General features: G+C 40.2%; 1 protein-coding gene across 4 annotated transcripts in view; it reads left to right on the top strand.

Moving 5' to 3' along the window:
* Positions 1 to 15282, top strand: part of asxl2 (ASXL transcriptional regulator 2) — a 344573-nt gene that overhangs the window by 177729 nt on the left and 151562 nt on the right. For 3 of the 4 annotated variants that reach the window (XM_072563223.1, XM_072563214.1, XM_072563234.1), the window contains exon 2: positions 4158 to 4240. In XM_072563223.1, the coding sequence (XP_072419324.1) occupies positions 4158 to 4240 (83 nt within the window). Of the gene's footprint in view, positions 1 to 4156; positions 4241 to 15282 lie in introns of those variants that run through there. The other variant, XM_072563283.1, reaches the window with a different exon arrangement.

The raw sequence follows: 15282 nt of genomic DNA, 5'->3' as shown, positions 1-15282 counted from the left end.
AGTTTAGAAGAAAAATTTAATGGTCTTCTCTTGTACAGTGAATTCTATTGTGTGCTGTTTTATCATTGTGTAAGTACAGTGTTAGTTCCAAATAATTTAAATTTCAAAGGTATTTGAATTTAATATTGAACGTAACAGCAAGATTAACGAACTGACTCTTGGATAGTCATTGACCTGGTATTTATAAAAACATTTTCTGCTGATTTAGAGCTTTATTAAACCGATCATGATGGAGTATTGCATAAAAAGAATATAAATCAAATGTATTTTAACTAATCGTACAGTTAATGCAGTTTGAATTTGCATTCAATGTTAATATAATTGTCCATTTGAAGATATTGCCAGCCCATAAAAAGCAAATGTGAAGATGTAAATTATTGATTGAACTTGGGAAAACTTAAGTTCTATTTAACCTAATCTCGTGAGACAGCAAATAAAATGGTTTTAAGTTACCCTTTCTAGCTCATGAATTTATTTAGAAATGAATATAACTGGAGAAAGTAACGGCAAAACAAATCCAAAAGGTTAAAAGTTTGATAAGTTTCTATCATCTCCAAAGTTCATAGCTGAGAATGTTCATGAAGAATCATGTAGACTCGAAACTTGAGTCTGATCTCTCTCCACGGATACTGCCTGATCTGCTGTCATCTCCAGCATTTTTTATTTTCAGTTAAACGTGATATTATGTATTCAAATTTTGCAAAATAAATGTATGCCAATAAGGTATTAATAGTCCTCCAGGTATACTGTGAGAATTCTAACCCTCGCTCACAAACAGAGGTTGATTTGTTTTGATTGGTAACAAAGTGGCAGGGTAGGAATGGGAAGAGAAGCCATTGGAAGGAGTGCACTGGTTCCAGCTACATGAGTTAAAATTGGAATTAAGGCAGTCTAGTCAAAACTGAATAATAGAGGAGAGGTGGTTGGGAAAGCATTTTTAAAAAGTTCACTCATGGGATGTGAGCATTAATGGCTGGACCAGTAATTATTGCTGTCCCTAATTACCCCTTGAGAAGGTGGTGGTGAGCTGCCTTCTTGAACAGCTGCAGTCCATCTGCTGTGGGTGGACCTACAATTCCCTTAGGGAGGTAATTCCAGGAATAAAAGCCAGCAACACTGAAGGAACAGCGATGTATTTCCAAGTCAGGATGGTGAGTGACTTGTAGAGGATAGTATTCACATGTATTTGCTGCCCTTGTTCTTCTGGATGGACGTGATTCTGGGTTTGGAAGGTGGTGTCTGAGGATCTTTGGTGAATTTCTTCAGTGCATCTTGTAGATAATACACACTGCTGCTATTGAGCGTCGGTGGTGGAGGGAGTGGATGTGATGCCAATTAAGCATGTTGCTTTGTTCTGGATGTAGTTAATATCTGAGCAGTTTTTGATTCATGCATTTTACATTAAAAACAAGGCCATTTATAGCTCATGCACTGTATAGTAAAACAGGTTTACCACTGAGACATGGTGGCTGGAGAATTGCTACTTCTGGCTCAGTAATGTTTTTCTACTGATTTAACTTGACGAGGTCCTTTTCTTTATGACTGATAGTTATGAGTGTGATATGTGTATTTTAATATTCTGATAACATTCTAAGAATAGTCCGCAGCTGCGATATTCTTAAGAAAAGAGGTGACAGTAAGTCAAATACATAAATTGGACATATTTATATATGTACAATTACGTAAGATTTATACATGGACGATTACACAAGATGTATGGCACAGGAACTGGACAGCCAGTCCAACAAGTCCAAGCTGATGTTTATGCTGCACATCATCGTCCACCCATCTTCCTCATCTCAACCTAAGCCTCTATATCCTCCACCTTCAAACACACATCTCAATTTCCCTGAAACGTATCAATACTATTTGCTTCATCTACTCCCTATCGTCAACAGTGATGCATTCGCACTATATTTAGGGTAAAAAATCTCTTCCAAGTTGGGTTTCTTGGTGATGGTCATGTATTGAAAGTCTCAAATTGCACTTTTCCCGACAAAAGAACCCATTAGGAGGGTAGTAGAGGTGGAAAACCTCACAACCTTTAAAAAGGTCTTGAATGAGCATTTAGAATGGAATTACATTCAAGCCTATGGACTGGTTGCTGAAAAGTGGAACGAGTGTAAATAGGTTGGCACAGACTTGATGGGCTGAAAGGCCTCTTCTGTACTGTATGACCTTAGGACTCCAGGTTGGTAAAACAAGATGTTTCCTTTTAAAATGGTTGGTAATTATTCACTTTCAAAATTTCTAGATATTCATCGATTTTCTGCTTTCTGAGGGATTTCATGAATTTTCCTATCACTGATGTTGAGCAGACTGGTTTATAATTCCCTGAAGTTATTCTGTCTTCTGTCACATGACAATTTGATAACTGATAAAGAAATGTTGATTGTTAATTTTTGAGTTTGCAATAATGTTTATGACCTGTTGGTCAGATGTCACATGACATTACAAGGTTTTGGAGTGCTGCTCCTACATCAGGTGAAGTGGAGGGAAGGAGCTGAGCTTTGGAAGCTTGTGATTTCAAATAATCCTACTGGACTATAACTTGGTGTCATGTGACTTCTGACCTTGTCCATATCAGTCCAACACTGGCTCCTCCACATTATGATTTGTTGGTGTTCGCGAAGGGGTGTTTGGAGAATTGATTTATTTTTGAGTAGTTTACACCTTGCACATTCTGTCTCTGTGAATTAGGTGCTTGTATCATTCTCTTCTGTCATCAGCAGCAAAGTTTTACCTTGAAAGTGAGCTTTGGAGTTTGCTTCTTATTTCTGAATAAGTTTATTTTCTTTCATATCACTGATTTTTAGTTTGAAAAATCATTGACAAGGTAGATTTTTCTTTTAGCTTTCAGGATTGACTTTTTAAGGCTTCTCACAGGTACATGAAGCTGTGAAGTAAGAGCAGGAATAGGCCATTCAGCTCCTTGGAGCCTGCTGCACTATTTAATCAGACCATGGCTAATGTGTTATCTACTTCAAATTCCACATCCCTATTCACCCATAAACATTAATTTCATTGCCTAAGTACATCTGCTGCAACATTAATCACCTTCTTCCGAGGGAGAGTTCCATAGCTGAGAGAGAGAAAAAAATCGACATGAATTTGTCTCCGAACTCATAGCTGTTCCTTTCTTCAGGATCTATGTTCAGTAACATGCCAGTGACTGACAGACAATGCACATCCAATGAATAGTTTTCAACAGCTATTTGAGAGTTATTACTTTGTTCATGGTTGCCAACCTACTGTTGATAGGTTCAAGCTTGAAACTTCCAAATTTAAAAAAGGCTTTGAGTTCAAATTCATCAAATAAATAATTTGATTTTAAATAGGAAACAGCCTGAGGAGAAAATTTTGGCTGAATGACGTTCTTTCTAACTCACAGGGACAAGTCGTAAAGTTTCTCTGAGCCGCACTCAGATCGCTCCCTGGCATTAGTTCCAAAACTGCTTGCTTATTCAACATTTTCAGTACCATTGTGAAGACAAAGGGTGTGTATTGTATCAGGAGTGTACTTCAAAGCACTTACCACTGGACTCTGGACTCAAAATGTGAAAATTCACATTCTTGCGATATGTAGTCAGGTTCATAGGTACACAACCTGATTTACATTCTGCACGAAGACAAAAACGCTTATTTCGTGTGATCTTTGAGATTCTTTAAAAGAATAAGGAAGATTATATCCATGTTAGATATTTAACATTTTCAATCAAGATACAATTGCGAGTGAGTCTTTTGTCTTACTGTGTTTGCAATGTTTTTTTCTCAATTCTGCAAAAATGATACCTGTGACTCTGCCAGAACTGTTGGATTTTTGAATATTGTGTATAAAGGATGCAGTTTTATAGATAAGTAGACACCTCTGATATGCATTAAACATCTGTTTTTCTTATGAAGTTTGATTGATAGGCAGTTTTCATTAACTGAACAAATTTAAATTGAACTTCCAAGAAACACATTACCTATAGTATTAATCATGTTTCATTGGTAAACACTGTCATATTTTTAAAAAGTCTTACCATAGTAATTGAAGTAGAATATTTCTAAATTAGCTTTTAGGTTATTTTGATATGTGCTGGATACACCCTTTAAGTGTGATTACCAGCCAGGGATACACAGTTGAAGCTGACATTGCTGTACATCTTTATCAGGTACTGGAGAAGCACCCAAACACACCAATGAGCCACAAGGAGATCCTACAGGTCATCCAGCGTGAAGGACTCAAGGAGATCAGGTGAGTGCTTTTACAATTTGTTTGTAAATAATTGTCTCTGTGAAATAGTGACCACTATTTCCCTGAGTGGAAGAACAATGTAATCCCATGAATTTTACACTCATGAGAAAAAAGCAGTCAATTTCTCAAGTGTAGATTAAATTTGCATATTCAAAATCAGGTTGAGTCATACAACCATAAATACACAGCAACAACCTTCTGCTCAGTCCAGGTCACACTGTGACAACAGTCGCTCTCACTGTCCCTTTTCATTCCTCTGCAGCTGTTGTATTGCTTTGAACATTGCGCATTGTTCTGCCCTCCACAGTGATCTCTCTTTGACAATCCATTATGCCACTTCTTTTATATGATTTCACCAAAACCTTTGCCAAAATGGATGCAGTTCTGCAAAGATTCATTTAATATTAACCAATGAATTCATCCTTAGACTTTTCTCTTTATTGTCTGCATACTGAACCAAACTCAACTGATTGAGCAGTCTCAGCGTTGACCTCAATTTATTTTTTAATTTTGTTTTCCACATCAGCCTGTGAAGAGAACCACCACTTCTCTATGTTTTCATGCCATGACAGTCTATTGACTACTCCCATACTCTTTCCCTGTTGCTCCAGAACCTTAACCAATACCTTTATCACCGTAACACTTGAATTATTTTCATCCTTCAACTCTTAACAAAGCAAAACCCATTGTCTGCCATTGGCTGCCTTGCAGCAATAGATCCCAACCATCATCTTTAAAAATCGGCATCGAGAACTTTATCCTTGTTTTCAGTTGCCTCCATCGCTTCACCCATTGCAGTTCAGTGATACTCCTTCCTGGTCCTTTACTGCTTGATACTTGTATTTCTCAGTGACAGGTTTATCTTTTGTTGTCTTCCCTTCACTGTATGTGACTGCTGTAGTCACTGTATCCCTGAGTAATGGAGCTGCTTTCCTTCATCCTTTTGCCTCATGTCTTCTGTTTTTTTGCTTTCTGAAGCTAAAGATTTGCCTCTTTAATTCCTCATCTGACTCTGCCCTACTTCAGTCTACAAGTTCTCCCTCTCCTCTTGCTGCCTATTTTCTCCTCATAGTAATGTGCTCTGAAACCTCTTTCTCATACTCGCAGTAATATTTGAATGTTACGCTCAGGTAGGTGGGTTAAGAGAAGAGTTTTGAAGTAATTCTAATTATTCATTGTACTTACCTGGATGTTTGTTTGAAAAAAATAACTTTACTGAAAAATTAAAATTTTAGTTCAATATAAAACCTGAAAGTACCGTTGCTGCCGTTAAACACAGTCTGTAGAATATGCAACACATTTGACCCATAACACCTGTGCAGTTCTCTGCTAGAGCATTCTAAAACCTCTCCTTTCACTACAACTGCCAGATTTTTCCTTTTTTGCATTGAAGCATTCTCTTTTGAATGTTACTATTGACTCTACTCCCATACTCTTTCAAGTAGATATTCTGGACTAAAGCAGCTCATTGTATGGGAGATAAAGTTATCTTTATGGAGCATTTTGGAGTGTCTTACATCTTTAAGTCCTGCCACTGGAAGAGTTGATCTTTATTACTCTGTGATTTTGAACATCTCTATTAAATCTCCTCTTTATCTTCTCAACTTTAAAGAGAATAGTTTCAGCTGCTTTTATCTGATTTCACTAAAACCTTTGCCAAAATGGATGCTGTTATACAAGAACTTATTTAGTGAAACCAATAGATTCATTCTTCGGTCTTTCTCTTCATTGTCTACGTACTAAACCAAACTCAACACATTGAGCAGAATCCACACATTTCCAGCTTCTCATCATTGGTAACATTTTAGTAAATCTTTTCTGCACTAACTCCAAGAACTTGCGATGTTTCCTAAAGTGTGGTGCCCAAAATTAGACAATCTACTCCTGCTGAGGTCTAATCAATATTTTATAAAGTTTCTGTATAACTTCCTGTGTTTGTTGTAATTTCTATTAATGACGTTAAGGGCCCATTATTCTTTTGTTACAGTCATATCCACTTGTCCTCTCACTTTCACTAATTTTGCACCTTGTTTCCACCAGGCAAGGATGGGGAATAGACTCCTTTCTTTTCAACTTCCTGTTGGCCAGTCGCAACAAATATTCATTCTGTTTTAGCACACAGTAATTATACTTCAGCTAAAACCTGACTAACTATATCAAAACAAAATAGTTTTCTTGAGTGAAATAAAGTGGAATTTTATTACATACTTAATCCCCAATCGACAAACAAACCCAAACACAGGTTGTCAGTTTAAATTGTAGAGGTGGGGGCTGGGAATGGTTGGTGGGAAAACGCACCCTACTACAGGCAGGAAGTAAAAGGGCAATTGCTGTTTATGATTTGGAGATGCCGGTGTTGGACTGGGGTGTACAAAGTTAAAAATCACACAACGCCAGGTTATAGTTCAACAGGTTTAATTGGAAGCACTAGCTACTACCATCTGATGAAGGAGCGATGCTCTGAAAGCTAGTGCTTCCAATTAAACCTGTTGGACTATAACCTGGTGTTGTGTGATTTTTAACATTGCTGTTTAAAGTTCTTTAAGTACTGGAGTTGTTGAGAATGACCTCAGCCCTAACTGTTGAGCTGTTGTCTTGTTTCTACAGCAACGGTGAAAGTTTGTACATACGCTTGAGTTTTTGGGAATGGTTGTTGTTCATTGGACATAGACATTGAGGTTGGGAGAGACAGGGAGAAAGAGGCTTCCAACTTTGTTGCTATAAATTCTTATTTCATTTTCATGCTCTGCTGTGCTGCCCTAAGCAGTTTTTGATATGGGTCCGTTTTGTGTATTCTTGAGTCCGCTCATTGTTTCTTCCAAGCTGAATACTCCACAGACAATATTTCATCTCCCAGTACGTGAACTTGCTGTGTGCATTAAATAAGATGCAAATTTCTTGACCCTGAATCAATTTCCTGATTCACTGCCTTTGAATGAAATAATAATCGCAATGCTGACTAGTTTCACAAAGCATGCCTCAGTCAATGCTCAGGTGATCACATCAGCCACTTTATATTGATATTTGTATTTGTTTAAAAACCATCAGAGTTGGTCTTAAGAATCCGATGATGGAAGTTGAATATTGAAAGTCCGTTTTTACCATTATCATAAGAGCATGCTCAGAATTGTATTCCAGGTTCAGTTGGGGGAATCAGAAAATCTCCCACCTTGGGAGAAACCTACCGGAATGGTTGGGTTTTCATTCTCGGGATGGGAAGTGGATGCAGATGGAGTCAGACTGCTGACACGCCTCAGTAGGTCATCTAGCACTCACCTCCACCCCATGCTCCACCCAATCCAACTCATGGCAACCCATGCCCCACTTTCATACAATAGCCCGTATCCTCCAAGATCCCGCCATCACCCAGGAGCTTTTATAACTGCCATGTAAACTAACCCAGTACCCACCATAGGCGGACTGCAAGAGCCATGTTGAAATGGGAAAAAATAGATTTCTAAATATCTATTCCAGCTTTTCCTAGAGTAAAATAAAACACTCCTATTCATGAAAACCCAGTCAAAGCTTTGAAATCCCTTCAAGTATTTGCTTTCTTATGAAATAGCTGTACTCATAACCCCACAAAAATACAGCTAATTCTTTAATAACCTCTTTGAGCTGTCACTCAAATTGTGAAGTGACAGCTTCCCTGCTTGGATAATTATTGGTTTTGGAAAGTAGCCGGGCTTTGATCTAGGTCCCACCTGCAATTTTGAAAGGTCTGTAAAGATTCCAATAAAGTACACACTGTGGTCTCTCTGCTACTGCATCCCTTAAAAATTGCATTTTTATTTGTATTTTCTTTCCTCAATTCAAAATCTATACTTTCATAATTTTTGTCATACATTTCATCTGCCATGTTGTCTGTTCATTTTAGTAATCTATATCCTCTTGAAATCTGTTATTGTCCATCTGATTGTGTGTTATAGTTTGAATGTTTTTTGCATCTTCAAACATTGAAATAATGCTCTGTGTCTGCAAGTTCAGATCATTAAATTATATCAGAAAGAACAATAATCCTGATATTGATCCCTTATAATACTGAAAACTCCCTTTTGTTTGAAAAATAGCCATTCTGCTTCTCAGCTAATTGTGTATCTATGCTGTCATTGCCCCTTTAATTTTACTAACAATTCCATTATGTGATACGTGGTGAAATGCCTTTTGAAAGTCCATATATACAACACCAACTGGACTACACTCATCAATCTCTTCACTGAAGAACTTGATCAAAGTACTCAATCATTTTAATCAAGCACAATCTGCCTTTAACAAACCTGAGTATATCCATTCCTTTGAGACCAGTGGCATTACCAAAGTGGATCTGAAGATTGTGGCGAGTACTTTCAGGATTTCCACCCTTACTTCCCTGTAATAACTTAGTAGTAATGTAATAACTTACTTTCCAAACCCACGACCGCTTCCACCTAGAAGACTAAGGAAACAGATGTATGGGAGCATCACCACCCACAGGTTCCTCTCTAAGCCACTCACCATCCTGACATGGAAATATATTGACGTTTCTACACTGTCACTGGGTTAAAATCCAGGAATTCCCTCCCTAAGGGCATCGTGGGTCACCACCACCAGGCAACAGGTGATGGCAATAAATGCTGTCCCATGAGAAAATAAAAAAAACTGGACCAAACATATATTTCCCACAAAAACAGATCAGTGTCTTAGAATTCTGTAGCAAGTAACTAAGCTTCTGACTAAATTAAAAACTGAAAGGATTGCAGATGCTGGAAATCAGATACAAAAACAGAAATTTCTGGAAAAGCTCAGCAGGTCTAGCAGCATCTGTGGAGGGAAATCAGAGTTAACATTTTGGGATGAACTTTAGACTCTCCAAAGCCTGTCCATATCGAAAACACACAAGGAGGAAGTCTGATGGAATATTCTCATCTTGTCTGGATGAATGCAGCTCCAACAAAACTCAAGAAGCTCAACACTGTTCAGGTCAAAGAAGTCCATTTGCTTGGCATTGTGTCTGCCACCCTCAACATTCACTTGCTCCAGCACCAGCACACGAGAGTGTACAAAGATGCATTGCAACAACTCAGCAAGGCTGTTTCACCAAAACCATTCACATCTGCAGCCTCTACCACCCCGAAGGGCAAGGTCAGCAATCATATGGGAACTTAACACCTTGGAGCACCCCTCCTGATTGGAACTAGGACATAGTTCCTCCACCATTACTTGTTAGAATCCTGGAATTCCCTTCCAAACAGCACAGTGGGTGTACCTACATCACACGGACTACAGTGCTTCAAGAAGGTAGCACCACCTTCCCAAGGGCAGATAGAGATGGTCAACAAATGCTGACCAAGCCAACAACACTCCTCTCCCCTGAATAAATTAAATAAACTCCTGTCTGACTGAGTCACATTTCTTATTTGAGAAGTTCTGACCTTTTAAATATCTCATTTTTATCTGATATTGCTGCTATCTCCTCTACCTCTTACAAAGCACTGGTGTAGTACCTTAGTCATACTTTCAACAAGGTGATTTCCTTTTTTTGTGTTAAGTGGCCCCACTCTTCCTTGAACATGCTCTTATTCCTTTGTGACATGTGGGAGAAGTTGGCTAGGCCAGCCTTTCTTACTCCTCTTTAAGTGACCATCAGAAGGTGATGGAGAGCTGTCTTTTTGAATTACTGTAGCCCTTAAGGTTTAGAAACATTGATAGGTGGGAGGAATTTCCTGGATTTTGACCCAATGACTCTGAAGGAATGGCAACATAGTTCTAAGTCTGGACACTTCATTTTGGAGGGGAACATGCAGGTGTTCCCATGTATCTCCTGCCGTGATCTTCTGGGTGGTGGAGGCCACTGGTTTGGAAGGTACAATTGAAGGAGGATTGGTAGTTACTGTAGTGCCCCTTGTAGATAGTACACATTGCTGCCCTTGTGCTTTGCTGGTGAAGGGTGTGAGTGTTGACGGTCTGTAGATGGTGGATAGGCTTTGGGGAGTCAGGAGGTGAGCTTCATGCTGCAGAATTCTGAGTGTGTGACCTACTTACAGCCACAGTTTTTACATGGCTGATTAAGTTTAATTTCTGGTCAATGGTAACCACTAGGGTGTTCATAGTGAGGGAGTCAGTGATGGCAATGCTATTGACTAGCAAGGGGTGATGGTTTGATTCTGTTTTGTTTGAGATTGTCATTTGTTTGACACCTACCAATCCAAGCCTGAATGTTGTTCGGTCTTGTTGCATGTGGACACAGACTGTGGAGTCGCAAATGATGTAGAACATTGTACACCATTCATGAACTTACTCATATCTGACTTGATGATGGAGGGAAGGTCATTAGTGAAGCAGCTGAAGATGGTTGGGCCTAGGACTCTACGTTGAGGTACTCCTGCAGAGATTATTGAATTTTAACAATTTTCTTTGTAAGTAGTATTGTCTGATTTCCATGGACTCCAGTTTTGCTAGCATTTTAATATTCATGTATTCATGAAAAAAACTTGGTGTTCCCGTTCATGTTGGCCATAATCTAGTATTTTAATCACAATTAAATATTAAACCAGCTTCATTTTTAATTTCTGCATTTACGCTGAACTGAATTCAAACTATGAAGATTGCTAATTGGAATTTGAATGCTGCTTTCCTGGATTACACTCCCAAAGATTGTTATTGTGTGACCACTATAGTATTTTGTTCATTGCAGTGTAATAAATTGCTCCTTAAATCCTGTGAAATTAAAATTTAGGAAACATAGTAATAGCATGTGTCATAATAAATATGAAATGTAGTTAGCTTGGATGGCTGGTTTGCAATACAGAGTGATGTGAACAGCATGGGTTCAATTCCCACACCAGCTGAGGTTACCATGGGAGGGTCTCCTATTCAACCTCTCCCCTCACCTGAGGCATGTGAAACCACCATCAATCATCTCTCTCGAATGAGAGAGCAGCCCCTTGGCCTCATCCAAGTCTGGTGACTTTACATGATAAGAATAAGTGACTTGCTTCAAATAGAATTACTTTGAATTAGAATAAAGCATCTTAATTTTGGAGTGAAAATGTGATGTATCTCAGATTCTATTCCATAAATAATTCCAGTTCTTAATTTTCTTGGCAAACTTTTAGTGGCATCATCTTACAACCAACAGAAAATCTTTTCGCAGTGACCCATCATGGTTGTAGGAAAAGAGAAAACATCTGGGGTGGAACTTTCCCTTCCTTGGTGTAACAATGTGAAGAAAAATGGAATGATCCTGAGAGTGAGAACTTTGGCTTGAAGAAAAGGTTTTGTGTTTGTTATCCCCTCAAACTTTAACTAGTGACTTCAGAGTCTCACTATGAAGCAGACACAACTGTATTTCTGTGCATCTGTTAAAAGCCAGATACACCTTACTTACAAAGTACTTCTAAATTCTGTTCTCCTTTCCTGAGAAAGTAGATGATCTAAATTTCTGCTGCATAAATCAGTGGAATTGGTTGGCTTCATCTTGCCTAATCCCAGCCAGCACTCCGCTTCATTGCACCAACATCACTGTGTTCTCTATGGCCATCATCATCCTCAACCCTTCATCCAACACAAGTCAGCATTGTCAAGTCATCAGTCTCACCACATCATTATTTCCGCTCACACACCAGCTCAGACATCACTTCAGCACTTTAGCACTTTACTTTGGAATTTAGGCATACTTATGACTTGCGTGTTTCTGACAAGTTACTCAATATGCAAGGATGCACACAGGATAGTTTTGTACTGATATGTTCCAGCAGATTATGCAGCAAACCCACTGTGTATGTTCAAACAAATGGTTGTGTGTGAAAGTCAAAGGCGAGCAATTCTTAAAGGGGGTTAGGAGAGGAACAGTTGGTCAGGAGATCCCCCTACAGTCAGTCAGGCACTCAGTCCTTCTGGAGATTGTGGATCCATGAGATATAGGAGCAGAATTAGGCCATTCAGCCCATCAAGTCTGCTTCACCATGTCCTTGCAGTCGAAGATTGCGCTGATGTCAAGTGTGACCAAATTTAGGAAGGACAGGTAGTTCAGCCAGGTGTTGTGATGAAGTCAAACAGAGAGATTGAGTATGATTGAAGTGGAAAGAAGACCAGATAGTGGTGGTGAAGAGATCAGAGAGAAGGTGACATGTTCCCAGTGAGTGAGGAGGAAGCTCAGAGAGCAGGAGCTGTCAGTAGGATGGAACTATGAGGTGGGAGAGAGCCACCGAGTCAGTGATGATGTATGCAGCAGTGAGAGATGTAGTCCATGACACTTGGTGAGATGAGTGAGCAGTTAGACAGAGTGCGGGCCCTGTCAGTGTGAGTCAGCAGTAAGAGATGATGATGCCTTACACAGTGCAGGAGATCACTGCCTGCCTTCCTGCAGCTTGGTATTCCTTTCTACCAGAACACAGCCCTAACCGGGCCTACTGGCTGTGTTCAGATTGGTGTGTCTCCTTTGGCAGTCAACTGGAAAATGACTCGCTCTGTTCTCCAACACTGCCAGGTCCTCGTCCATACAGCAGGAAGTCCTTTCCTTTTAGGAGTCTCTTTCCCAGGTGGAAATGTCAAATACTAGGGGACATAGGTTTTAAGGTGAGACAGGAATGTTAGAGAAGACATGAAGGGCACGTTTTTTACACAGAGGGTGGTCGGTGCCTGCAACACACCAGCAGGGAAGGTTGTAGAAGCAGATACAATAGCACCATCTAAGAGGTATTTAGACCGACACATGAACAGGCAGGGAATAGAGGAATATGGACCATGTGCTGGCAGATGGGAGTAGATTTAGAATGGCGTCATGGTCAGCACAGGCATGGTGGGCTGATGGGCCTGTTCTATGTTCCTCTTGGCCATGGTATTGAATGTTAAGACTTCAGCACTAGAGAGAAAGACAGAGAGAGGAATAGTTCCTGTCTTGCATCATCTGAACTGGTGCAAATAGATCTTAAATATGGTGCCTATATCATGAATGCCAGAAGGTAGTGGAAGTGGAAAACAGTTCTACCTTTCCAATTCCCCAAGAGTGATGCTCGGTAGCCTCGATGCATAATTAATGAGGTGGAGAGTAGAAGATTGGTACAGAAATTCATCAATCTCATGGGAAAATGTGAAAATTCCACCCCCAGATGATTAGGTGACACCAAACGTACTGAGGTACAAAAAGGGAGTCCAAAGACAGAGGTAACATTCTGGGAACCTGGGTTCAAATCTTGCCACGGCAGATGGTGGAATTTGAATTCAGTAAAAATCTGGGATTAAGAGTGAATGAAACCATTGTTGATTGTTGGAAAAAATCCATCTGGTTCACTAATATCCTTTAGGGAGGAAACTACCATCCTTATCTGGTCTGGCCTACATGTGACTCCAGACCCACAGCAATGTGATTGATTCTTAACTGTCCCCTGGGTAATTTCAGGTGGGCAATATATGCTGGTCTGGCCAGTGATGCCTGTATCCTGTGAATGTATAGAAATATCCTATGGATTCAAAGAAGAAGAGAAAGGTGAAAGATTCCACTATTATCAGCTCTAAGAGAAGTCTGCAGTAGGACAGGAAGTGGTTCAGTTCATAAACTGAGGATGCAAGAATGATATTTGAGCTCAGAGTAAACTAGACAGAAGTACTTACAGGAAGTCTGAACTTTATAATGAGCAGAAGGTTACAGTAGCTGGAGTAGGTAAAGGCCAATAAAAAGAGAAGGATCACTTGCACTGTTCTTGAAGGCCTGTCATGAGGAAGACTTTTTCATGATCTACACTGTCTATGCCTCTCATTATTTTACATATCTCAGTCAAATCCCCCCTGTCCCTCAGTCAGATGCCCCCTGTCCCTCAGTCAGATTCCCCCCTGTCCCTCAGTCAGATTCCCCCCTGTCCGTCAGTCAGATCCCCTTGTCCCTCAGTCAGATCCCCTTGTCCCTCAGTCTAATCTCCCCTGTCCCTCAGTCAGATCTCATCAGGAATGGGGGGGAGGGGGTGCACAAGGGGGCTGAGAGATAAATGGGAGGGGGTTTGGGCTGGGACGAAGATAACTGGGACTGCGATAGGTAGGTGACAGTGGGGAGAAGGTGATAGGTCAGAGAGGAGGGTGATGTGGATAGGTATGATGGAAGATGGACAGGTAGGAAGGTTCAAGAGGGCGGTACCGTGTTGGAAGGTTGGATCTGGAATAAGGTGGGGGGAGGGGAAATGAGAAAACTGGTGTAGTTGACATTGCTTCCATATGGTTGGAGGGTTCCAAGGTGGAAGGTGAGGCATCTTTCCTCCAGTTGTCAGGTGGGTAGGATTCCCTGCATGTCAGTCAGATTCCCCCCGTGCCTCAGTTTTATTCCACCCTGTATATTAGTCAGACATTGTTGGAAGTAAATGTGGATTGCTGTCGATGCAAGGTCCTTAAGAAGATGCATTGTCAGAAGCTTCTGAAATTCTAGAGAAGTAAGTAGCATTAGATCAACCAGAGCTGATTGTTAGTAGTGGAGAAAAGAAGCTTTTAATTGATTTGCATTCCATGTGAAGTTACAGTTTTACTCAAGAAGAGAAGAGCCTGACGATTCTTGCTGTGATCTGGGAAAGAATATGCCAGGGTACATCCAAGTCTGCTCCTCTTTGACTTGAGCTTCGTGAAAATCAGTGCTTGACTGACTAACTACCGGAATAAAACAATCAGCTGCAAATGCTGAAAATGTAAAACAAAAGAGAAATTGCTAAAGAAGTTCACCAAATATCTTTATACGCTACCTCCCAAACCCACGCCACTTGCCCATTGCAAGTTCCCCCTCAGAGCCACTCACTGTCCTGACTTGGAAACAATTCGCTGTTCTTTCAGTGACACTGGGTCAAAATCCTGGAATTCCCTCCTTAAGGAACACTGTGGGTCTACCTACAGCACATGGACTGCAGTGGGTTAAGAAGGCAGCTTACCCCCACCTGCTCAAGGGGCAACTAGGGACGGGCAATAAATACAAGTGAATAGAAGAAAACTCAGCAGCTCTGCCAGCATCTGTGGAGAGAGAAACAGAATTAACATTTTGAGTTTAGTGGTCTTTCAGAACTGATTGTATCTTGGAAAAAGTGGTATTT

The sequence above is a fragment of the Chiloscyllium punctatum genome, chromosome 3 (genome assembly GCF_047496795.1).
Source record: "Chiloscyllium punctatum isolate Juve2018m chromosome 3, sChiPun1.3, whole genome shotgun sequence".
Taxonomy (NCBI): Eukaryota; Metazoa; Chordata; class Chondrichthyes; order Orectolobiformes; family Hemiscylliidae; genus Chiloscyllium; species Chiloscyllium punctatum.
Note: the sequence above shows the minus strand (reverse complement) of the source record. Positions and strands in the feature narration are given on the sequence as shown.